Source organism: Lissotriton vulgaris, chromosome 9, assembly GCF_964263255.1.
Source record: "Lissotriton vulgaris chromosome 9, aLisVul1.2, whole genome shotgun sequence".
Lineage (NCBI taxonomy): Eukaryota > Metazoa > Chordata > Amphibia > Caudata > Salamandridae > Lissotriton > Lissotriton vulgaris.
Genome location: NC_141697.1, coordinates 1126764119 through 1126791181, shown reverse-complemented (window position 1 = coordinate 1126791181; position 27063 = coordinate 1126764119). Strand labels below are relative to the sequence as shown.

General features: G+C 41.1%; 2 protein-coding genes across 3 annotated transcripts in view; one reads left to right on the top strand and one right to left on the bottom strand.

Moving 5' to 3' along the window:
- Positions 1-2953, top strand: part of IL17RB (interleukin 17 receptor B) — a 159165-nt gene extending 156212 nt beyond the window's left edge. The window contains exons 11-12 of one of the 2 annotated variants that reach the window (XR_015300081.1): positions 365-1244; positions 1707-2953. Coding sequence is in view for 1 of the 2 variants with exons in the window: in XM_086939140.1 (XP_086795266.1) it covers positions 365-1053 (689 nt within the window). In the remaining variant the exon portion in view is untranslated. Of the gene's footprint in view, positions 1-364 lie in introns of both variants that reach the window. The other variant, XM_086939140.1, reaches the window with a different exon arrangement.
- Positions 2954-8135: 5182 nt separating this feature from the next.
- ACTR8 (actin related protein 8) overlaps positions 8136-27063 on the bottom strand; it is a 115324-nt gene continuing 96396 nt past the window's right edge. Inside the window, exons 11-13 of the mRNA XM_086939139.1 lie at positions 20118-20382; positions 13367-13530; positions 8136-8719 (exon numbers count right to left, since the gene is read on the bottom strand). Of these exons, the coding sequence (XP_086795265.1) occupies positions 8576-8719; positions 13367-13530; positions 20118-20382 (573 nt within the window). The 3' untranslated portion in view covers positions 8136-8575. The remainder of the gene's footprint in view (positions 8720-13366; positions 13531-20117; positions 20383-27063) is intronic.

The following is a 27063-nucleotide window of genomic DNA, read 5'->3' as shown; positions in this document are numbered from 1 at the left end:
CTGGAAATAAGCCTGGAAACCAAAAATGAAAACAATCATGAAGCTCTACACATTTAAATCTTGCCCATGTGCTTTCCGCGTGCATATGAAAAGAAATTAGATATTTTTGCCTGCTAGAACTCCACAGTTCATCTTATACTGTAAAATATTCCCTAGTGCCATGTGTCATTTAAGAAGTCTTCTGCATTCATTTAGTATTCATTTGGTAGTTTTTTTTAAAGTAGAGATATAAAACCGTTTGCTAAACTGTTTTTTTATGTCTTTCAAAGATAAAGTGATTTTTTAATAAGTTTTTATAGAAAGAATGTATAACAGACTGAAAACATAAATCCGATTGTAATGTTTTTGGTTATTTTTCCAACAGGTGACATTATGCCTTTTCAGATGTACGAGTCAGAACTGCAGACCCCGGTTAAAGTGCTTCTTACATATCCGAAAGAAAACACTCCTTTTCAAAAAACCGTACTGTCTTTTGCTGACTTTCTGCACGATTACTGCAAAGCAGATGTTATTTTAGATTTGTGGCAGAAAAGGAAGGTTGCTGACGTGGGCCTGGTGCAGTGGCTTGTCACTCAGAAAGAAACGGCGGATAAAATCATCTTCCTCAGCTCAAGTGGCACATACGACCTAAAGATTGGATCTCCTGCTGAAACCAAGGCAACCCACAAAGATGCAGATAGCTCCGAAAACATGTTCCCACTCGCCCTTAACCTTTTTTGCGGTGACCTGATAAGTCAGGGCAGTTTGCAAAAATATATGGTCGTCTATTTTTCGGAAATAAACCCAAAAGGAAAACTTCCAAGTGTTCTACAAACTTGCTCAAAGTATTGTCTAATGAAAGACATCGATGTTTTTTGTAGAGATCTCCACACTGTCTCAAGCAAACCATTACCTAGCGCCAAGAAGCGTGCACACAACAATAAAAAGAATGAAATGTATTTGCAAGAACTCCAGAAAGCCATTTTAGAACAAAAGCAGTGGCTCCTAGGGCGTGCTTGCCTTAAAGCAGAAGAGATCCCTCGAAGTGAAAATGTGCTGCTGAGCCTTATTTAAAATCCCGGGCCTGCACCTCATAAACTGGTGTCAGTGGTAATGTTTGTACCACATAAACAGTAGTCGTGATAATGGTTGTGCCATGTAAAAAGGTGTCAGGGGTAATGGTTGTGCCACATAAACAGGTGTCAGGGGTAATGGTTGTGCCACATAAACAGGTGTCAGGGGTAATGGTTGTGCCACATAAACAGGTGTCAGGGGTAATGGTTGTGCCACATGAACAGGTGCCAGGGGTAATGGTTGTGCCACATAAACAGGTGTCAGGGGTAATGGTCGTGCCACATAAACAGGTGTCAGTGGTAATGTTTGTACCACATAAACAGTAGTCAGTGATAATGGTTGTGCCATGTAAAAAGGTGTCAGGGGTAATGGTTGTGCCACATAAACAGGTGTCAGGGGTAATGGTTGTGCCACATAAACAGGTGTCAGGGGTAATGGTTGTGCCACATAAACAGGTGCCAGGGGTAATGGTTGTGCCACATAAATAGGTGTCAGGGGTAATGGTTGTGCCACATAAACAGGTGTCAGTGGTAATGTTTGTACCACATAAACAGTAGTCCGTGATAATGGTTGTGCCATGTAAAAAGGTGTCAGGGGTAATGGTTGTGCCACATAAACAGGTGTCAGGGGTAATGGTTGTGCCACATAAACAGGTGTCAGTGAAGTTTGAACCTGTCACCAGTAAAAGTCAAAAGTGGTATTTTCAAATGGAATGATGATTTTATTGATTGAAAAAACAATGCGGACGATGTTACACGATTTTGCGGGATATGGTGCTAACGCAAAGCACGGTGAAATTTATCACTGACAAATTGAAATACAGGGGCAGCATTTACTGCTCACACAAATGTGTCATTGTGATACAGGCAATGACAGAAAGAAACCTGTTTAGGTAATGCAATGCCTGGGCCCGAAAATGTGAATAGAATACAAAAAATGTTGGCTGCCAAATTTCTCAGAAAACCTCTAGATTCCATACTTTGTATAGATAAAGTTTGCTGTATTTGCCCGAGTCCTCTATGCATATGCTTGATTAAATAGTAAGGAGTAAAAATGTAGTGGTGACAGACAGTGGTAGAGGAAAAGCAGTCATCTCTAATGGATCACATTATTTGTTTAATGACATTTGTTTCTTAAATTACATGTGTGCCACGCGCACCGCGCTTTTTCTTTTTGCCCTTTTTTATTGTGCCTATGCAGCACAGCATCAGCTAAAAACATTCCTAAATCCACCAGTGAAAACTAATGCCTTTGCCAATGCTTTTTTATATAGCACTTAGTGCCACAGTCTTGATGCGTTGCAGCACTGTAAATTATAAATGAAAGCATTAGCCTGGAATTATTAGTTGAAACCTTCATTTGGATCAAGATAGTTTCGAAAACTGCAAATCTTACATTCTACCACTCCTTAAGTCACTTATATTGTAACCTATGCAAGGTGCCCAAACAAGGTATTGGAACTGAAGTTGTCCAAGAACAGTTACCAACCATCATATTTGGTCCTCACTTTGTGGGTTGACTTGAAGTAGGGAAATGAACCACATTAGTCCTTTGTTTATCTCTTGAAGTATTAATGCAGACTAGAGGTTGACTAGAAACAAACCACTCTTCTGCAGCCAATGGTTTTGTGAGCTAATGTATGGCGATACTTGTTAGACATACACCAAAAGTAATAAAGCAACACATCAGAAAATCAAAACAAACTAGTTATTACTATATGAATTCTTCCAGGCATATCACTTCAATGTACTTGCTGATAATCTTTGCTCCGATTCCGTTATATCTCTTTGCTGTTTATTTCCTGTTTTAAAAAAATTATATATCGGAATCTGATTTATTTCTGTATTTTACACTGTTTTTCAATTTGCCAATTAATAAAACTGCTGTTGCCAAAAACAAACTTAATGGTATTAACCACATGCGTGCGGGGGTTATTTTTGCGCTACGCGGCTTTTTTTCCAAAAGCCGCGTTACATGACGAGCTCAGCTCGTCATCAGCACACGACCACCGTGGCTGATGACGAGCTGAGCTCGTCTTCAGCATCGAAGTGTTTAAAGTTGTCAGTCTATTGCTGCCCGTTATAAAAAAAAAACGTACTTTGAACCTTATTAAAAATAAAAAAAAATAAAACGCAAGTAAACTAACAGCAATTGCAGAAGTGTATTGATATTCAAAACACTTAAAACAAGCATTGGCACGGCAAATTGGTCTTACCATTAACCCCTAGTTGCTCTGCCAACGTTTTTTTCTTTTCCAAGATAGCTACATGGTGTGCGCACACAGCCAATCAAAAGATTTTTGTTTTAAGAAAATGAATTGCAAGATGGCTGCGGCACCAGGGCAGGCACGTGAGGTTGAAACCTTTCAAAGATTTTTCCTAAAACAAAAGAAACACGTTCCAAGACGGCTACTGTGCACTCACAGCAACCATCTTGGAGTTTCTTTTCCCTTGATGAAGAAAAATCATGAAAAGATGGCTACTGCACCTGCACACACCTTTGTGGGCATATAAGAACAAATTAAAGTCAATTTAAAGATGGTTACTTGAGGAGTTAAATGGGTGTTGATGGGCTAATTATTCCTAAAAGTTGCAGGGTCCAAAGAGGAAGGAGGAGCAGAGAGAGAGAGAGACAAAGAGGGAGAGAACATAGTCCCTCATGCACTACAATGCAAGATTCCAACATCAGCAGTGAAAAATTACAACTCATGCAATCAAAATATGTTGAGATTAAAATACTCCTCTTGCTGGGCATGACTCAGGAATATGGAGGAAAAACATTGAATCAGGGAACGGAGACAAACAAGAATTCTACTGAGTAATGCACACACGTTAAACACAAAGTCAACTTAGCCAGTAATGGATACTGGATACAACAGGTATGTATGTCTCAGTAGGGGAAACCTAAAAAGTGCAATTAACACAATATTTGAGAATCTGAAGCAAACTCACCACACATTTACAGCTATGAAAATTGAGTTTTGGGCATTAAAATATATAGCTTTCAGATGGCTGTCTGCCTGTTTCCTAAATGCTCCTTGGGAGGTTCGGGGGTGGGGGCAGGGGAGTTGCAGTTTTGCGCTGTTCCTGTGGGTTTTTATAATGGTAAGTCCATAAAAGTCGTGGATTGCGCCACACGAGTGCACGAAAAAAAACGTAGAAAATAACATCCTTGATTTTCTAATGACCTGCCTCAGGAGTGCGCACTCTTTTTCGGGGATGAAAACTTGGTGATTCATAACGGTAGTCTCAGCCGTAGAGTGCATGCACCTCCCCACAACGAGGGGACTCGGTAACCGGAGTAGCTCCGGTCAACCTCGAGCAGAGTCAGGGATGCCAAATATTGTAAGCGGACATCTCAGCCCATAGCCCACTGGAGGGCTGCTTGCCCAGATGCAAACATTTGAAGCCACAAACCCACCGGAGGGCGACTAGAACGACGAATACCACAATGCCCCGCGTGACACACACGTTTCCAATCAAACACAGCAAGTCACATGGGAGCGCTGTTGAATAACTGTGTGATCGTGGCAGCCTGTGGAGCCTCAGAATTTACTCACACGCCTTGGAAGAAGGAGAATGTTTCTCCGAAACGCGGCGGCAAGTAGCAGGGAAGCAAACATTGGACTAATATGCCCGCTTGAGATGGCGTAACAAACGGACAGTAACCGACCTGCCTCAGGAGTGCGCACTCATTTTCGGGGACGAAAACTTGGTGATATATATATATATATATAGTTAATGAACTAAAGAAGTGCATGCAGATGAGCTTTCTGAGAGATGCAGACTATCAACTTGTAAAAAGTATTTCCTATGCAACGATATTTCACATTATGTTCTAGACCTTCGTCTGCCCCACTCTTTAGTCTATTCTCCAATTGCACCAAGGAGGCAGATAGAGCAGTGGAGTACCAATTATCCATAAAATTACAATCTGAGGTAGAAGTCTTACTATCAATCAATACCTCTCCTTTCAATCCTTATCTCATGAGGTTTCTGTGCTCAAAGCCTCAAACATCACCCGCCAGGTAGTACTTACACATTCATTGAGGAATGCATGGAGTATGGTATGAAACAATTGATAATCTAAAAGTTACTTGTATACTTAAATCTGCAGTGGGGTGATAAAAAGGACACTAGTTAATGTTATCTTCATGAAAAGTACCTTCTCCAACACTGCCTAATTCCTACACACAATAGAGGATCAATTTTAGGTCAGATTAGTACAGAGTATTACCTATGGGCAATATCATCATTGACTGGCCCGAACATCTCCAGATTCCTTTCATTTTGGACTCTGACCACTGTAAAAAGAGTGGCCAACAAAAAAAGGAGTGTGTAGTTTTGGGACAAAGGCATTTCAACAGTTAATTATAATGTTTGAAGGACTTTGTTGATGACTGCTTCCTCCGAAAAGGAAAAAAGAAAAAGCGAAGCTATCTGCTCCATGGCTCTCTAAAGAACTATAGGAAGAACACAAATCCCTGCCAAGACTTGAGTAAATGGAGACAATACCATCTGCCTCTAATCTGACTCAACATAGGACGGCCAAAAAGAGCAATGTTAACAGTACTTAATGTTAACAGTACTTATAAAGCACTAACAATCATCCTGAGTTAGGATATCACGGCTCTATAATGGCAGTAGTGAATGTGAGTGATAGGCAGATAGTGGAATCGATGTTTTAGTCAGGCTTGGGGAAGAGAAATGTTTTTAAATGCTTCCTGAAGGACAGGTAGCAGTCTGTTAATCTAAGATTTGCAGGCAGCTCATTCCATCTGGTTGCTGCCAGGTGGGAGAAAGCCCTTCCACCCATCCTTGTTGTTTTCACACGGGTTGTTCTGGCATGTGCTGTCGTTTGGGAACGCAGATTCCTGGATGGTGCATAGAATTTAACTTTGTTTTTTAAGATGCATGGGCCTGTATTGTGCAGTGCTCTAAATGTTATGCATAGTAATTTAAAGGTAGCTCTTTGCCTCATTGGTAACCAGTGGAGCTCTCTTAGGCAACTCTTGGCTGAATCAAATTTTCTTTTGTTGCAGATTGCTTTCGCCGCAGCATTCTGTATGACCTGAAGTTTACAGAACAGATAATCAGCCATTCCCGCAAGCAGGGAGTTTCCGTAATCCAGCCTGCTCATCAGTAGGGACTGGACAAGAATCTTTTTCCACTCATTAGGAATCCATGGGAACACGTCTAAGCATTTTCAAGACTGCAAAACCTTTACCACAGATTGACAGTACATGATTTTCATGCTCAGAGTGTTGTCTGGTGTCACACCTAGATTTTTTGCCGTTGTTGTCGGGCTGGGGGGGGGGGGGGGGACCCAAAGATGTAGGCCACCAACTGCTATCCCATAGCTGTATGTGTCTGCCAAACAATAGTATTTCAGACTTGTCTGCATTCAGCTTAAGACAATGGCTGTGCATCCAATTGGCTAATTCAGTGAGGCAGTTTAATAGCCTCTCCTTTGGATCGTTTCCCTCATCTAATGTGATCATTAGCTGGGTGTCGTCTGCATATGACTTACATACTTACATTGCAAAGACCATCCACATCAAAATGCCTTTGGGACCCTAAAAATCACTAAAACCATCTGCTGAAAGTAGTTAAACAATCCAGTAACTTCACACACCCCCAATCACCTGTTGACACGGACGCCACGCAAAGTCTAAATGTGAAGATTTTGTGAAGTTCTATTCTGAGAGGGTGAAGTCCATTGAATTCTCATATCCTACAACATCTGACTTCTCAGTCAAGTGCATCTTAAATTTAAAAAAAAAACGCTACAGCAACCTGATCTCATATTAGTGAAAAATTAGGAGTCAGAATTACTCAAAATGTAAGGCAAAGTGAAACCTTCAAACCACTTTACTGAAGCAGTATCTGGAGAGATTTTTGAGCAGTTGCTCAAACACAATATACTCTATTGGGCCACTCTGCAAGTTGTGTTCCTGGACTGTCTGAAAAATGGACAAGTCTCACCCCCCTCTTGAAAATACTCTCAACTGACTAATGACTTTAATAGCTTTCACTTATCAGGACTACCTTTTCCAGGGAAGCAGACATAATGTTTAATATCTCATCATAGTCAGAGCAACAATCTCCTAGATTAATTTCAATCATGATTCAGTCAGGGCCACCAAGACAACAGTACTAAGAGCCTTCATCCATGGACTAAAGTAAATCACACCTATTTGTGCTTCTAAACCTATCTGCAGCCTTTACAACTACTGCCAATACTATTCTAGTCAATCTCCTTTAAGAAAGAGCAAGCATCAGTGTAGAGATAAAGGAGTTCACCTTCTATTTGTCAAACTAAACACACATACAGTTAAAATAGGCAACTTTATCTGGCAATGTCAGTCTGCAACAAGGGGTTTCCCAAGGTTCCATATTATAACCAACACTGTTTAATTTTTATTTGGACCAACTAATGCTTTCCATATAAATTCAGGGATACTGTTACATTAATAAAGTAACAATGCCAATGTCCACCTTCAGAGTTAATCTCCAAATGACATTCCACTTGATTCAGTCAGCTTAGGGAATGTCCAAAGATGGATGTCTAATCATCACTTAAAGCTCAATCCCTCTGTTAGTTGGTCTTAAATATCCAACTTGCCTGTCCAACTGTGGATCAGTTCGTGTACTTAAAGAAACATGGGTGGGGATTCCCACATTGTGTCCGCTTGCAAAATGTTTAAAGTAATATCATCATGGAGACAAATCCCATCTGGACATGCCTCTGTTGAAGCCATTCCTTACCAGTTGGGAGTTTGTGAGACCAACGTAGAATACATTCTATCAGTGCAACGCATTCTCTTCTCTTTAATGAGCAAAAAGGAAAGTTCAATCAGTTACCAATAATATCTCACACTTTGCCCACCTGAATGCGGTTAGCGTTGCATGCATGTATTTACCACACTCACTGCCCTTTCAAATGTAGGCTAATAAAATCAGTTTCCTATTTTTAGCCATCATAGCTATTGTACTGCTGTCCCCTTAAATTCACGGCTGCTTCTATTTTCCATGGTAAATCTCATAAGCACCAAAAATGTAAGCAAAGCTCAATCATACCGACATTTATATAAACAATTTATTCATAAATACGTATGACATTTTGCACATGAGATCTATAGCTGGTAATTTGCACCACAAAACAGGTTAAATGTAGACCAATGCCATACTCCATTTGTTTTGCTGAGGCGGTATGCATTTTTTCTTTTATCCTCCCCAACCATCTAGAACCTTAGATTCTCAGACTATTTGCTCAAATTAGCCCTATAAAAAGCTAACAAAGCAAAGTCATTGAGTGGTACACATAAAAGCAAGCTGTTTAAGTGCCCTACTTTATTACAATGAATGGCTGCATTGTATAAACCTCTGGAGATTAACTCGGTCTGAAGCAAGGTAGGGTTTACAGCTGTAAACAGTTTGCAAATGTAATGTTTTATGGGAAAAAAGATGCATTGATGTGCGTCTTGGAAGCTTTGCTTCAGTGATGGCTCGGTCTCACTTGGTCACCACATGAAAGCAGCTCTCTCACGCAACATTCGCACTCCAAAACGTTGCCATTCTCGCTGATATATCCAAAGTTCTTGTGTTGTGTCCAGGCAGGCTAAAACGGCACCTCCCTTCCATGCAATAAGGCGGGGATCCATATCCTGGAACAATTACACAAAGATTATAAAGGGTATGGCCATTTCTTTGAAAAAACTTACCACCAAATTGACATCTCTCTCTTCAGCTTTTGGCAATATTTCAAGTTTTGTTACAGAGCAATTAAGAAAAATAAACACATGCCTTTCTGAAGGTACATTTCTTTTTTTTTTATAAAGACAGCTAAATGAACTGACAATGCATGAGCAGCATGTTTTAAAATATCCCACTGCATCTTTTGTAAACTCAAAAATAACTAAAAAGCATGCAGGAAGGAGAACCACAGCAGTCAAGCTACAAAATGAAGTTTGCTATGATTTGTGCCCACAGAATGACTCTGTAAGTCAAGAAGGACTGTCATGGCAAATGTCTTGTTCTTGTATCGCAGACAAGATAGTGGTATGTTCATGCATTCATAATCAATCCCAAAGACTGAGAAGGAAAATATTATGTAGCATTAATCTTCTGTTTGCTTGCCACCTGTCCCTGTTGTAGCTTTGCATCTGGTATGTACATAATTTAGTGCTGGCTTGGACTACTGCACGCTTTATTTCAAAACGTTTATTTCAGGCATTGGGCAAGAAGGGAATGACTTATGACTTATATTTATATATTATATTTAGAGTTTTCTATAGCGCGAACTTGAACCGATTAGGTTATCAGAGCGCTTTACATAGCACCAGTTCCGTTACATGTTATCACAGCAGTTTACATAGAATCAGTTACGTTACACATTTCAGGAACTTGAACCGATTAGGTTATCAAAGCGCTTTACATAGCACCAGTTCCATTACATGTTATCAAAGCACTTTACATAGAATCAGTTACGTTACACATTTCAGGAACACGTTTCTTTTTGTTCTAGTGAATAGGGTTCTCTCTTCACACGGGGGAAGGGATACACCTGGCTATATTCCAACAGTCACACAGGCGACTAGTCGTTACAGCTATAACTCTAAACACAGGGAGGGGATACACATGGATACAATCTAAGAATCACATAGGATACTATCTTCTATCTACACAGGAGGGATATGACTGGAAACACTCTAAGGGTCACATAGGGGTGGTAGAGAGTACAAAGGTCCACTGCAAACACTAGTGATAAGAGTCAACTACATACACATAGGAAGGGATATGACTGGTTAAACTCTAGGAGAGGCATAGTGGTGGTATATGGTGTAAGGACTTCAGCGAATACCAAAGCTTAGCATTATTGCAATCGGTCAAAGGTCACTGTGAATGCCATAATGCCATCCGCCATAGACCCCACGAGACGTGTGTAACTGCCTTACGGTTCACTGCACCTGGAACTAGCTGCTAAAAACAACCTGCTTGCACATAATCCTTGATTTTTAACATGCATAGTCTCTCTAAATTCATAAACACCAAGAGTAAAATACCTTTGCTCCTCTGGGATCTCGAGATAAATTTTGCAAATATTTGGTCAAAATAAGTTGACTATAGGATGCTTTTGTTAAACAATTCAATGAAATCAGCAAGTAAAATAAACCCTTAGCCAAAAACATCACCAAGGGAATCCGTAACTAAGAAGCAATTAGTAAGGAATAACTTACTTACCTTCGGTAATGCTCTTTCTGGTAGATACTCTATCCAACCCACACATTTCAAACCTTTAAAAGTCCCCTAGGTGCCACCAAGTATCACCAAATATTTGACCAAATTGCTCATGCAGGCCGATTGAGGATGCCAATTGACATTGGAGCTTCATCTTCCCACCTTTGGGAGTAATATGCATGCTGCATATAGTGTCACCCCTCTGTGCCAACCAAGCTTTCAACGACCTTAGAAGCGGAGCACCAGTAACAGTTTGAGAACCGTGACAGTGAGCACAATCTATCATGGAACCTTGTTAATAACTACAAGCCCACTCCACAGAATAAGGAGGAAGAAAGGCAGGAAAAATTTGCGGTTCCACAGAGTATCCACCACAAAAAGAATTACCAAAGGTAATTAGATTGTTCCCCTGATAGATACTTCCAACCACAGTATCCCCACCTTTTGAATGCAAACAAAAGAAGTAAAACCCAACCCCCATAGTTGGTGGTTTTGACAAGTGGGCCTTAGATCATGACATCTTGCAGGAGCAAGAGTTGATACAATGGTCTGTGGTGAAGGTGTGGAAGGATTCCCATGTAGCAGCCAGGTAGGAGTACAGCACTGGAACATCAGTAGCTAAAGCTGTAGTGCAGTTGTGGCTTTGGAAGAATGATCCTGAAGGCCTGCAGGAGGCTTCTTCATTACCAAGGCGCAGCACATATCTATGCATAGGACAATCCACCTTGATAAGATCCATTTTTAAAAAGCCCCTGTTCTTTGCACTGGAAAACCAACAAAAAGCTGGGCATACACTCGGTGCTCCTTAGTCAGAACGATATAAAAACAAATGGCTCCCCTGGGATCCAAACAGTGAAGCCTCTCCTTCTCTGTAGTGGGGCGTGGCATACAGAAGCATGCAGGGAGCATGACAGCCTTCCCTACATAGAAGGGCGGAACCCCTTTTGGGAGAAAGGATCGCCGGGTCCAAAGTATTAACTTGTCAGAGAAAAAGAGTGTATAAGGAGGCTGCACCGAGAGCAAGTGCAGTTCACAGAAACAATTTGCAAAAGTTACTACAATGAGGAAGACTGTCTAAAGGTTCAAAAACACAGGAAACACAGAGGAACAAGGAAGCAACACGAGGAGGGTGAGAGGGAGTAGAAAGCATCACGGAGGAGGGTGGGATGGGCAATAAAAGCAATACATGGGTTCGGGGAAGGTCAAAAGAGAGAGGAGGGCGAGGGTGGGTGGTAAGCAAAATGGAGGACACAGGGAGAAGCAGGGAACAGAACAAGGAGTACAGACACAAAAGTACACGACAGACAGCTCAAAAAAACACACACTCTCATGGAGTGCTTCATGCATAATAAAAGAAGTAGTGCTTGAAAAGCAAGCAATGGTCAGTGAATCAAAGCAACGGTAAAGAGGAATTCCCCAAGGGACGGGAAAACACAAGATTGGCCAGCTGGGGCACCAATCAAAAGCAGACAAATGATTGACCAGGAAAGCCAACCAAGGCTAAGCAACAGAAAGGATCAGACCCCTCTATGTTGTTTGTATGCCACAGTACTCTCACAACAGGAGGGCTCAAGCCCTTATATATTGTGGTAGGCCACAATACTCCTCGCAACAGACAGCACATGCACTGTCTAGAGGCTCAACATTAAAATGTGGCTCCACATAAACTAATTGACCCGGTTAGCACTTGTACAGTAGCCATATCTCAGGAACAAGTTATCAACTGCATTGTTTGGGTGCAGGCGCCCATCTGACAATGTCTTCTCAAAACACCTCATGAGGGTGGATGCAGCAACAAACTTCACCCAACTTCATGGGGTTTAGGGCCATGCTAAACCGATACTGACAAGCAAGATCTTCCTGCACTGAACATGTCTTTATCGTTGGATTCCAAACTTCTTTAGAACGCACCCACCCTCAAGCCTGCATTTTAATGGGTGCCAGGAGGATCCCTGTGACACTCTTTGGACCCTAAGCCACACAGAAGGGGGTGGGAGCAATGTTTCTAAATCGTCTTATCACTGGCAACTGCTCTGAGTACTATTGCAACCCATCATTTTTCACCCATAGTGCCACTTTGTACAACGCACAAAAGGTGACCTTGCAATGCCTAAATAATATGGAGCTAGATGGGGTCCTGCTTCCCACGGACACTGTGCTGGTGTCAAGTTTGTATCAACACACAATGCTTATTACAGATGCAGCCCAGCAAAAGAGCTACAGTCCCTATTTTAATAAAAAGAACTTCCCTAGGTGAGTTAAAGTGAGCCCAACAACTGTAGTAGTAATCTTGATAACGGAATCCTGGAGTCTTTTTTCGGTGATCTACTTAGAAGCATGTATGACATGTTTAATAAATATAATCATTTCATTATTTTGGTTGGAAAATTTGATTTTCTTTATTAGGTTTTGTAATGCTCTCTTTTAGCCATTCTCCATTTGATAGTACTGCCTAGAAGAAGTCATCTGAAAGGTGCAGGAGGAAAAAGCAGATGTCACACTAGGGCTGTTCATTTTCAGCCAAAACGTTCAAATAACATTTAGAGAATTAAACATGGCCACTGACAAAAAAAATTATTATGGTTTACAAAGGATGCTAAATTTAAACCAAAAGTTTGAAAAAGAGCCCTCTCCCTGCAGTTGGCTTGGAGGACATCTACAATATTATCACGTTGACACAAATCAGCGTTGTCCATGAAGGTTTAAATGTTTATAACCTAATATATTTTCTTGACGCTTTGTTTGTAGAAACAGCTACCTAATTCTGTGTTCCACCTTTAAGAAGCAATTTCTTAACTTCTTAGATCGGATGCAACACTGTTTAAGCTATGTTTCTGTGAAGTCGAAATTGTTTTGTACAGCAGACTTTACCTTTGAGCTAGGAAACATTTGCCTGCAAATTATCTGAATGCTACGTGCTGATCAAGTAAGACAGTATGGGCATGTCTAAACGTCAAGCAGGAAGCTAGAGTGGCAATCTTCTTTGGTGGGGAAGCAAAGGATTTTTGGGGGGAGAGGGATAGGGAGAAAATTGAGTTCAACATGAAACCGTAAATAGATCAAATCAGAAATACCTTTGGTCTTGTGATCACTTCAACATTTTCAACAACTCTTCTGAAGGAAGGGGGCATCTTGTGGAGTATTCGATGTTGTAGGAACTCTTGAGCCTTTTGAAACAGGAGTCCTCCTCCCACGACTAATATAGAACTGTACATCTTCTTTTTTGTGTCCTCAGAAGCTTCAAAGAGAGAGATTAGTTAGCTTGTCATTTATTCCGTCACATGATTTCTCTTAAAACAGCAGTATGATGAGATGTTTTGGTTACCGATTCTGAATATATTTATACAATTCAAAAATTTTCATTTGATGACTTTCACTAAATAGAAGACTGTCATCCCACATGGTGCTTTCAGTCATTTCCTAAAAGGAATTGTCCCTCCCACCTCAAAGGACATCCCTGCAAAATTCAATCGAACTTTTATTACTACTACTGCATTACCTCTACTACCAGTGCTGCTAACACCATCACCTCTACTGAGGATATTATAATTGGCAGCTCTGGTCTTTTTACAAATAGTTATTCCTCTGATTATGTTTCTTTACTTATACGTATGCAGTAATTCTCCAGGACCACCTAGAAAGACTTGCCCAGCACCCTCCACAGGCCATCTTGCCCTCCAATTACACCTTGCCCGATAGGCCTTCAGGATTTAGTTTTAGCTCTATCCGTCCTTCAGCCACCCATTAGAACAGCCTAGTAGTCTAGCTATCCCAGCACTCCCTAGTTTCGAAAGCCTCTAGAAACTTCGGGCTTTAGACACTGCCCCAGTATCTTCTGGTGCAACACCCTGCGTGCACCATCATCCCATTCCTGCAGGCCCTTAGTCCCACATCACTGTAAAGCCTCCAGAATGTTCTCCATCCAAACTCTGATTCCTCTCATTGCCTATTCCCAATCCATCCACTTGGGAGAGGTATCTCTCCACATCCCCATATCAGCAGCCAAGAAAACATCTAACATTCTGTATGTCCAACTCCTTCCCTCAGCTATCAACCAGTAGAGAAATAAGATTATCTGATGCAGCAAAAACACTTAATAAAGACAGACAAAAAATCTCACAGAAAATCATGCCTTAAGCCAAAACAGTGGGATCACTGTGATCTTTTACCAAATAACAACTATCTTTGAATGCTTTCGAACTCTTTCTTTTCAACTACATTACAGAAGTGGTATCTCCCATCCTCCACAGAAATGTCTTAACCCCTTCCACAAACATGCCCTGGATAAGGCAGTCTTGGCCAGAACTCACATTGAATCACTTTGTTTATTTGGGCCCACCACCCTAAAGTAGCCTTCAAGGTATTACTATTTGAGACTGCTTGATCCAGAAACAGAAGCATGAAATAACCATATTTCCTACTCCGTAAATTCAGAGAGATCGTACTTCACGTGTCTGATCCTGCGGAATCTATAAAAAGATGCTACTTCTGCTGCCCTTGACGCATTCGCCCAGAATTCCATGTGGGTGGATGTAGCTACTAAATTCCCCCAAGTTAATTTGCTTCAAGGTGTTGTTAAGCTGATTCTGACAAGTACGGATATTGCCCAGTAATCCCGGACAGCTCCAGAAACTAACGAATAGGCCTTTACAGGGGCCTCCCCACGACTGGTAGAGGTCTTCCACCCTGTCCCGGCCACAAATTAACAAACCCGGGATACTATGAATTGGCCTAGTTGAATAGCATCAACAATCAATAAACCCTGTCCATTGGGCGTAAACAATGTCAGCATGCTTTGTAACAGACCAGTCACATGTCCATGATCTCTGTTACACTCCCCTATCCACAGTCTTTTCTTCGGGGGTATTTACTGCAATACGTCCAGTGTTATTTAAAAAAAAAAAAACAAAAGAAGACATAATGGCCAACAACTCTTGACAGTTACAAAGAACAACAAGCTGTCTGAAATCTTAATCAATACAGACAATTCACCATACAAGATTGAGAGCAGACAGATTTCTGCAGAAAAATGTGTTAACAACAGAATGACACCTCACGGGAACACGATCCTCAGGGCAAATGGCACAAAATCACCAGACTGGGCCCCTTTCTCATCACTGGTCGTTATTCAGTTTAAAAGAAAACATGTGTCCAAACAAACAACCAAGAAGTGAAAAAACCTGTGGTCGCAGATCCAATCTGCTTGTGCCAAATAGATGTGCTTAAAATCAACAGGCACACCTCTCCACAATGTTATTCTTAGATACTAGGTGTGAACTGTTGAATTAAAAAGGCTGGTAGCTACCATTGCATTAAAAAAGCTGGTAGCTACCATCGCTCATAGCTACCATCGCATACCATTACCTATCGCCTAGGCTATAGGTAATGGTATGCGATGGTAGCTACCAGCCTTTTTAATTCAACAGTTCACACCTAGTATCTAAGAATAAAATTGTGGAGAGGTGTGCCTGTTGATTTTAAGCACATCTGTCTTCTTTTTAAAATAACACTGGACGTATCGCAGTAAATACCCCCGAAGAAAAGTCGGTGGATAGGGGAGTGTAACAGAGATCATGGACATGTGACTGGTCTGTTACAAAGCATACTGACATTGTTTACCCCCAATGGACAGGGTTTATTGATTGTTGATGGTTTTTGAGTGGAGGGCAACCCTGTTCGTTTTCCCTCTGAGCTCCTTTTTGTGATAGACTTATTGAATAGCAGCCTTCTTTAGTCATGGGCCCCGTCCTACATGTGGGACTTCCAGTATCCCCAGAGGCAAGTTCCGCGGCAAGCAGTCAGGCTTCTCCAACAGACTGGTCCATTAACCCTAAAGGGTAGGTTGTGAAATGGACATTCCCAGTTGTTAGAATCATGCCTTGAAGGGCAAAAATTCAGGCAGAGGTAAACATACCTCTTCTAGAGTCATCTTGCAAACAGGTAGCAACTGTTCCTCCTTCTCCTAGGATCTTTCAGCAGTGCCAATTCTAAAACATGAGTTTTTGAAAGAGGAGCTAACATGCCATTGATAGGTGGTTCTAATTCCGCCGATAAAAGAATCTATCATCTCCATTTACACTTTTACTACACCAAGGTGTAGATTCTATGTCAAGTGTAATCACATTTCTCCTACAACGCAATTAAAAGCTAAACCAAAGATGGCAGAGAACAGCTTTGAGGGAAGGAGCTTATCCTTCCCCTCCAACTCAACCCATGAAAAACCAGTTCATCCCAGTCCAATTCAAAATCATTATAACACCTGTCCCTGGCACTAACATAGACTGCCATGTATACCAGTAGAGTAAGAAAGTCTACTTCAGCCCTACTACCCCAAGGGAGCAGAGGGATGGCAGAGCCAATCTATGATACACCTTCAAGCAATAAATGTAGGCGAACTTCAACTTACCTCTTCCTATTCTTATCAGTGAGCATGTGCCCAATTGAAGCCTCGGTCATGAGTTTGCCTAAGCAGCGTCATTAAGAGGTGCGAACAGTTCGAAACCCAGATGAATATTATTTCGAACACAATTATTCAATGTTTAATAGACATCAGAACTAAAACGGTACACCTCAAATTCAATCGCATATTGGAACTATGGTTGTAAATGCATTGGTATTTGAGTTTAATTGTTGCCACCATTCTGGGGTGCAAAGAATAAAACTAGATTTACACTTACAAGACATTCGTCTTGAATTAAGTCTGACAGGTTAGTGACAGATTAGTGCGGCCTCAAAGTTGCATGGCAGCACTTTAGATGAAAAGAACAAGGTGGTCTTCACTTTATCTGCTGCCTTACAATGGGCGAATTATCCAGTGTGAACCTCACACCCTGACAAATATCAGTCCAGTCCCACTGCTATACTGACTGTTCTGCAAGAAAAAAGCTACATCCTTTTTGCATAGCAAGTTAACGGATCTGTAAATCAGACCCTGTTACAAAGAGGAAGCCGAAATTGCAGAGATAATAATAAAAAAAGAAGAAAGCACAGGGGCAATGCTAGGCAGAATTTCCTGAGGTTTTCCGGTGAGACTGATTTCTTGTTTACTGTCTTCTCTGTGCTTTCTAGTCACATACATGCCTCCAGTAACTGGTCTCCTATGAGAAACAATTAACCTATTCACATCCCCCTGAAACACACCGGAATGAAAGAACTCCAGGAGAATGACAGATGAGCTAGACAGGTTATCAACATAAGCACCTCAGACTAAGAGAGCCAGGGCAGAACCAGCAACCACTTCAGCATGGCATGAATATAAGTTTGTTCAGCATTTTAAATAAATGTGAAACATTTTTTTCGGTTTAGCTTCACAGGCCCCATGATATATGTGGTTCCTCTTGCTTGCACTTTTTGATACCAAGGGACATTAGGTACAATCGAGGCCTTTAAACAACTATAACTTATATAGTTCAAGACCCCTTAACAAAGGGATTAAAGAGCTTCTGAATGTTTCACTGATTTTTTTGGCAGTATTCTCACCTTTAAGGGATACAATGAAATATTAGAACTATTAAAAATATCTCCTTGAGTGTTTCCATCTTTTGCCTCGGTTTGGGTTATCTACCCAGACTGGGAATTACAGGCCTAATATAAGTCAGGGTGGGGTTGGTGTAAAATTGAAAGCTTTATTTCAGGTGCGGCTCAATTCTACATCAAACTTTTTCTATTTTGAAATATACCACAATCCATATGCCTAGTTAGAGACCATCGACATACTACCCAAGACAACTAACACCACACAGGTAAAATGACATTCTTGATGGACATGCCAGATGCAAGAACGTAGGAGTTACTAACACCAGTTCTGAGAAACACTCACTGTGCCTCCTTTCTTGGTCCATTGTTAATGCCAAATAGGAAACTTCTGTGAACATACAGAAATGGCATGAGAAAGAGGTTTTAGCTCATAGATCAAAATGGAGCTGACCAGAAATCTTACGATGCCCTAAGAGAGGAAAGTAGTCGCTAGAAGTGCAATAAAAAACACATGTACAAACTGTGGTCATAGAAAAAGTAGGATTGTGCAGCTCATTTTTCAATATCAGTTGCAAGTGATTCATTAATGGAAATTCACAGTTTCTTTGGCCTAACACCAAGCAGCTTTTTGACCCAATAATCATAAACTTAATATCGTACATGGTAACTTTTGACCAATGAACTCCCATCGACATTGATGTGCCAAATGCTTGCTACAAAGTAGTTTTTGTTGTAAAGCATGTGATTACAAAGTTACACAAAGATCAAAATGCCTCCAATATTCTGAATTTATTGGTGATGCGATAGGATATGTGGGAGAAATGTGTTGGCATCAGATTCCTTCTTCATGTGATATTGCACTGCTATGTAAAAAAATTGCATATTACACGTCTGTGCCACTCAGTCTTTAGATAGCCTCGTTGGGTGTTTCCAATATAGCAACACCTTTTAAGAAACGTATTAACTGTTTGGGTGCAGGTCGTCAGTAACATAGATGCTTTTCAAAGTTATTTTTATTCTAAACTAGTCTGTAGTTGTAGTTAAAAATATATCTTTGAATAAAGCAAGCAGCATCTGGTAGGTAAGCGAGGGGTGTGGGTGATTTATAAAGTACTTCCTTCCACAGTTACAGTGGCATACTTTGTGGACCGCTCTCACTAGGCATTTGGGGTTACTGTTCATTTTGCCTGGATTACTTAACTCACCAAAAGTAATACTCTGTTCGTTTAGCCCATGGTCTCTACAGAGGGCCAATATTTTTCATTTTTCATGCAGTGGAACTCAGCAACTCACCTTGCTGCGCTGCACTTTTTAAAAGGAAAAGGGCAGGAGTGTGCCGTACTTAACATTCCTGGCCATTCCCAGTGATGGCACACTTTTGGCTGCCTAGCGCAAATGCCGGCACCCGCGCATCACGGTGCAAGGTGCCTTGCATTGTCCCCTTTCTATGTGTGCCCCAGATTGCAGCACATGTAGAAATAGGAAAAAACACTAGGGAAATAAAGTTATTTCTCCTTGTTATGCCTCACCTGGGGAGGCGTAGCATTTTGACGCGTTCCCTGGTCTCCCACTAATGATGAACCTGGAAATGCACCAAAATCCATGGGTGGATGCGAGGGAACATAGCATGCTGCACCCAAGGAATGTCTCCCTAGGGCACTGTACCACAAGGCAGCGATTTGTACTGCCTTGCGTTACTAAAGATTTATAAAGTCATGCAGAACGACGCTATGTGGCCTGAAAATTTCTCAATTATTATTTGATAGCCCTTGCATAGCGCAAGGGTGAAGCAAAACCTTAATAAATCAATCTGGCCCTTAGTTTCCTAATACTATATTACTGAATGAACATGAATTTCCATTTCTATTTACAAGTATTACACCTACAACAGCTCTCTTCTTCAAATATGCCCTGTGCCTTTTAACACTTATTGTGCCAAGCAAGAGCTTACTCCTTTTTGGCAATAGATATGCAGCACACATGAGTAAACACAATGTGATGTAAAGCAATGTCTTCTCATATGCGCTAACTGCAACAGTGGTACTGATGCAAAGCAGTGCATTTCAGCCACCAACATGAGGATGCGGGAGTCCAGTGGTCATCCTGCAATAGTAGAAAAAAACACTACAGAAATGCCAACAATTTAATGGATTTTAATACCCTTAATTACGAGAAGATCAATTAATGAGGCACCTAGGTGAATAAGGATCCAAATGCTTCTGTACCCCTTCACTAAGGTTCGGGAAGCAAGTGAATCTGAAAAAAGTCTGGTGCCAGATGAGTAATTCTGTAACTTATATGTCCATAAAAACCAAAGAATTATAAAACCAAGAAACAACATTTTCTTACCACAACAGTCAATGCTGTGCAGAATGGCTTTGTCAAGTCCTAGTGCTTTTCCTTCGAATTGAGATATTGCTGTTTTTCGGCTCATATGAGCTGTTGTCGGTTCCTGCGATTCATTTCTTGAGACAAGGCAGTCATTCACAGATGATCCAAGTTCCACTTCTTGTGGACGAAGACGGTCCAAAATATCATCGGACTGGCAACGTGAGTCTCCTTCAAATCCACCAGGCTTAGAAAGTGCTCTACGATCAGCCATGGCCTTTGCAGACTTTAAAACAAAACAAACAATACGCTAGTTAGCTCGTCAGTGAGGTCAGTGAGACCGATCAACCATTATCTCGATAATTTAAGACAAACTTTTAAGTTAAAGCCTTCAAAAAAGTAGGGCTGTTCACGCCCCTCCGTTTTGAACACAAGCGCACATTATCTTACAGGAAACCAGCTCTTAGGTTTTAGCATCATTTTCTCTCGAAAAAATTGACGCGGTTGACAGGTCATATGTGGACTGAAAACAAAATTTTCTGGGCAATTAATCTTTGTGTTTCTTTAAGTACTGTCTGTGGGACTACATTTAAATATCAGAACAATGCGGCTAAAAGTAAACAAAGATGTGCTAGTAACAGGGCAATCTTAATGGGAACAGGGGGATTCACCCCTCGGTGGTTGCAGAGGTGGAATCCAATTACCCGTTTTTGTGGACAGAGACTTATGACAGCAGGTGAACCCCTTCTCAAAGAGAAAGTAATGTGGGCTCACCTTTTCTACAGGTAGGCTGGAATGTGCATGTTGGTGGTTGAGAACAGCTTAAGTTGTTTATGTTTACAGCACCACCTAAATTACATAATTAGAGGTCCAGAGGAAGCAAAAAAAACAGGGATTCTTCAAGAGCTGATGAAGTAATGTGTTCTACTATGCTTCTGGTGTTGCCTGCCTCAACCGGCTGACCACACACACAAAAGTGTAAGAACAGAGCAGCTGAGTCAGTCTCTCAAGAGCGAATTGCTGCTCCCATGAGTACTCCCATAGGGCAGTTCTACAGCCCCTCTGTCCTACCAGCACATGTCCAACATGGGTAAAAAGTTGCATATTTTCCCACAATTGAGAGACTATCCTGTTGAAACAGGGCCCCAGCCTAAGAAGGACAAACCATGAGGGGACCCAAGAGCTGGGGGCCCAACCAATAGGCCCCTCAAGCCAACTGACACCACATTTCCCAAGGCCTTCACTGGACAGAAGTAACATCTTCACCAGTTGCTAAGGAGTAGAAGATAAAAGTTGCCAGCACCTAGATACTTAATGGGCAGTAAGTGAGCAAAATGCTCTGAGTTATCATTAAGAGCTACAAAACCTGTTGGAGAGTTACTGGGCACTGGAGTCGGTGCACAGCCTTAGTGGATTCCTTCCAATAGAAAAAGTAGCCCAAATTCAATGTCACACATCTTTGCACTTCTCAGCTAGAGTTTACTAGAAAACACATTCATATACAAGAGAATATTTAAATTTGCTCTTTGTCTAGAACTATCCTTCTGCTCTAAAAGAGCAAATGGGTAAACATGTATTTTGGTTTATATAATGGCCAATGTTCATGTAAACAGGAAGAGACTCCGGGTAGGTTCCTAACCAAAATTTTGGTGAGACAAAACGTGCCATCTTCTTTCAGTGCATTTTGGGTTCACACCTAAATTTGAAAATTGCTTGTCATTTTTCCATTATAGTGTTTTGCAGATCCACGTCTTTTTAAGGGTGTTACCTACCGTCGCCCTACAAAACATACCTGTTTGCAAAATCAATGTAATGGGTTATGTGGGGATTATTTGTATATTCAAAAACAACAAGAGAGGTAGGGTGTAGACACTCCTGTACCCCAATTACATATATTCTAAACAACAAAGGAGTGACTCTAGTGAAAAACAAAAGTGATAATAAAAATAGAATCACAAGATAACGCTTCACTGTATGCTGCACGCGTGATCAATGCTCACACGCGTGCAGGGAATCCCTGCACGCGTGTGAGCATTGACCACGCGTGCAGCATACAGTGAAGCGTTATCTTGTGATTCTATTTTTATTATCACTTTTGTTTTTCACTAGAGTCACTCCTTTGTTGTTTAGATTATTTGTATATGACATATTTGTACAACATTTTGCTGTGTGTCAGATACTTCAAAAGAAAAAATGGTCCGTATGAGAGAAAAGACACAGAGTTTTTGCTGGTGGAATTACATCTCACTATTGCCTCATGAGTGGAACAGGAGCCTAAATGGTAATTAAATGTATTTATTCAATCAAATGATAATTGTTTGAAAACACTTATTTTGTGTTGTCACTCCGATTTCCTGTGAGATGGGACTGCTAGTTTTTTAACTCTACACACTGGGGCACTGCTGTCAAGACCTCAGTATATGTGCTCTAAGCCTAAAGACATGGTACAACTGAAATCACCAGCTGGTGTATTTACCTCTCCATTAAGGCCATAAAATATGCTAAAGAAAATACACCTCTGGCATGGAACTTTAATTTCACTTGTGGAATTGCAGCACATATTCTGCCATCCATTCGACTGGCAGAGGAAACATAGCTCTAGACCTACATACGTAGCATAACTGCTGCAGCTGTTACACCTGTAAGCATTTGTAAAAATAACCCCTTTTTCTAGGATAGATACCTATTTTTAAATGCTAAGTAAGCAACCCATAAGTTGGTCTTGCAGCCCACAAGCGAAACATGTAAGAATTTAAGGTTAGCATGTTGCTTCAGACAAGTCAAAAGTTATTTCCCTCCATAGTTGCTGTGGCTTTTTTCTGTGAGAATAACTTCATTACAATAAAAAGTTATTTTCGTAATTATGGCTTGGAAAAAGCTACAGTGCCCATTCAAACACTGCTTTTAATATGTATTAAAAACTTAAACCCACACTAAAGCTAGATGTTTTCTAAACATACTTTTAAAGTGTCTTTTAGAAATTATACTACTCATGCCTGAAACTTCAGTAGGGACCTTAGTATTAACCTTCCTTCAGCTGCCATCCTTGTCAGCACTTCACCCCCCAAGGAGGAATGAAACTGCTCCCAAAGCGTAGACAATGGCATGGGCTTTTTAGCAGGATGATGTAGGTATGAGGTATGCAGTACGCTTATTTTGGGAAGGACCTTTTGGGAGAGTCCAGGAATTTAATTAACATGAAAGGGAAGAGAGTAAATCCTGCCCATTAATAGCTACGTTATAAGTGAGACACATATAATAGTGTCCTTAAGATCCCATGGTACACAGTCATTTGGACTCTACTCACAGTAGAAAGGAAGTTGATACCAGAACCCGTTTGGTGTGGCTAGTAGGAAGAGACTGTTCATTACCATAGACACAATAACACTGGTTGGGCCACTTCTTTTCTCACAGGGCAGACAGGTTCAGCCATGTTGGATTTCACTGGGGATGGTGCACTGAGGTTAGTTTGCAGTTAAACGAACAAGATGTGCTGAAAAAGCGGAGGTGTACCAGGGGTATGGAAAGGTTTTAAAAATGCACTGGTCTAAAGGGACTAACTGGAGCTGAAATCGACTTGTCCTGTAAAGAAATCCACTTACCTATCTATTCCCTAAATCAATTACACGCCCTGGCACATATACAGTGCTGTTTCATTGAAAGTGTCAAACAAAATGAATGCTTTACAATAATTATGATGAGGTAATCAAATTCCTTTAACTGCAACGATATGTCCATAGAAAGGCGAGCCTTATGTGGGTCCATCTGCAGCATTGGTGCATTTTAGTAGAACTGTTCTTGGTTTTCACTTACCCAGTGACCCTGCTTGTATAGAGGCCATCCTATTGATGCATTAGAATTTGGTACCTATGAAATACAGTTTACAAAGACCACCAAGGTAGATGCTAACCCTCTCACCTATAACTGCAATTGGAACCTGTAATCAATAAAGTACACACATCTCTACTATGTGTGCAGTTACCAGCTGTGCATCTTACTAGAATTACAGCTCAGTGGCTTGTAGGAATTCACAGTTTGTTTATTTATTTGTAGACTTACATAGCCCAAATCAGACTCTAGGGGTATCCGAGCATTTATCTCTGCAGTAGGTGCAGGGACCCACAGTTTCTGACTGGAATTCAAACTTGAGACCTGCATGCTAAATGGGTATCCGTGGAGCATGCTAAATGAGTATCTGTGGAGTGGTTTCTTAACCTATTAAAACATGTCAAAAATTGGAACCGATAAAATGCAGATTACAGATGTGATTCTACAACATGCACATTCCAGGTGGCATATCAGTCACACAGTAGCCTACAACTTAAAGATCTATATTAGAATTCTTCTTTGTCTGCTTGTTGTGATAAGCTAGTACGATTCTCACACAGTACACTATCTTGTACCAAGTTTCTTGATAGGCTGTAGAGACAGCCTAGTCTCTCAATTTTCATAGTCGTAACCATAGAACAACTCTTTTTTCAATAGTCTAAAACAAAACATTCTGTGCCTCATTTCCCTCCGATAATCTTAATTTTAGTCAATATAATTCTTTATATTTACTGCTTCCAATGTTGTTCTCTTGAGTGCTCGTGTCCTATCTTTGTCTCTTTATTTTGTTCTCTTTCTAATTAATCTACATTCCTCTTGTTCCTGTTGTCTATCTGCCGCCCCCGTGCACGGATGAGTGCTGGAAAGGGCCATGCACAATAGAATTCTGATTGAACATCTAATTTTGAACTGGAGATCGTAACCCGGTCAACGTTAGAGTGGAAGGCCCTTTCCCAACTCCACCTAAACCTTTACATGTCCACCTTGTGAAGAGACAGTACCTCATGAAAAGCAGAATAAACAACAACATACACAGTACACACATCCTCCAGAGAATTACACACACACCATGCAGGCATGCTTATCCACTCTGGACAGACACACATATTCCAGCAGAGACACTCACCCTGAACAAACACTCGGCAAGCATACCCCCTGCAGACACCAACACACAAAGATATACAGTAGACACACTCTCTGGGGAGACGTACAAACCTGGTTTCTCATGATTGGTTGCCTGTGCTGTCAACAATTGGCAGTTATAGAAGTGCTTCCTACTCTGTCCCAGCAGCGTCTCTATGATGCTGCTGTCCCAGTTGAGTGTAGCAGCGATTGGCTGCATACAAGTTGGCAGCCCCACCCTTTCATCCTAATAGGGAACACTTAAATACATAAAGAGAACAGTTCTGTTCCATATCGCTGGGGATACTATATTGGTGTATTATCTAAAGAATTTAAGTTTGAATACACTAGGCTTTAAATAAAAATCAAAGACAGGAAATGGTATTCTCTAAGAACAGTTGGCAACGCTATAAAGAAGAAACAGTCATTCTAAACAGAGAGGAAACACTCATGTAAACCAAATACCATTACCTGCGAGTACGCTACCAAAGTATAAGAGCCTGTGTACCCTATAGACTGTAAAGGACTTACAGGTTACAATTCAACCAGAAGCACCTCACAAATTTTTTTTTGCTTTTAAATATCAGTCATGGCAGGTTTTGCAAGATACAACCCTGCCTGATGGGAACGCCTTGAACTAAAAGAAAAAACTGCTTTGTTCTCAGGACAAACAAACGACCATGATGTAACTCTGATAGCATTGAAAGGAAAGTGTAATGTGTGAACGTAAAAGGCAACAAGCCACTTGATTTCTGTTCTGAAGTCTCGAGTGTTGCCTCCAATTCTTTCAGTGTAATCCACAAAATATCACTACAGAATTTGTAGCATGCTTTAACTGGGTAAGAGGAATGATGCTGTGATGTCCTGCAGTAGTAGATCGTAAGCTGTTAAATGTTTGAGTGGTAAAAATCTTGCATTGTTCTATTTAAATAAACTTTTGATCTCATGTGCTACTTGATTTGCTATAAACTTGAATGAAGCCTGATCTTTAAGCATTCTAGCTAAAATACCTGTGCTAGCAGGAAGAGGGGGTGAAGAGGTGGGGTGTAAGGTATACAACGTTTAGCACGCATTTTTTACAACGCACTACCATTACAACGCAGGCATTACCACGCATACCATTACAACGCATTGCATGGGGGGGCGCTCTAGGATAGGGAATAAGTTTAATTTTATATCCAACACCTTCCCTAGTGTCCACGGGGACTGGAGTTGGAATATAAAATTATACTTACCACTATCCAGCACCTCAAAGCGCTATGCGTTGTAACGGTATTCGTTGTAAATACCACGTTGTAAAGGTATGCGTGGTAATAGTATGAGTGCTAACGTCATACATCCGGGGTGTAATGGGCCTCAATCAGCAGTGTTCTGGCAGCTCAAAATAATTCTTGACACCAGAAAGTTAATAATTGATGGCTTTGAAAGTGCAGCAGCTTACCACAGATAGCATTTTACAAACTCAGGAGCACCTCCATACAATGTGACTGGCTGCAAGAGTAAACCGAAAGCGGTACAGCTTGGATCCTGCTCATTTCATGTCTGGTTGTCCATGTGACAAACTAACTCCTTGTCACGGTCAGAAATCTAAAGGTCTCGGGCGATTTAAATCTCACTCGTCTGTATACCAATGAGAATGTTTTACCCATGAGTCAGAGAGTCTTCAGAAGTCAGCCTACCCACTGGCTACACAAACGTAGATCGTCACCCTCTGCTCTAGAGAACATATCTGGCCCTGTGGAAGAACAGAAGAGGAAGAATAATGCAGGCTGTGGCCTCTGTGGAGACCTGAAGGGCAGGACATGATCACACTTGTACCCAGGACTTAGATGTGGAGTCCAAGTGTCAGTTGGCTGATCTCCTGTGGGACTGCATGCCCAACAAAACCTGAAGGGGGCATTTCTTGAAGTGCCAAGTTGACCAGTGGATTGTAGAGGAACTGGACTGGTAGCCTCTGCTGGGGTGGCTCTTGACTACTTTCTGTCCCTGAGGTCCTGGGAGCCCTAGAAGTGAGCAA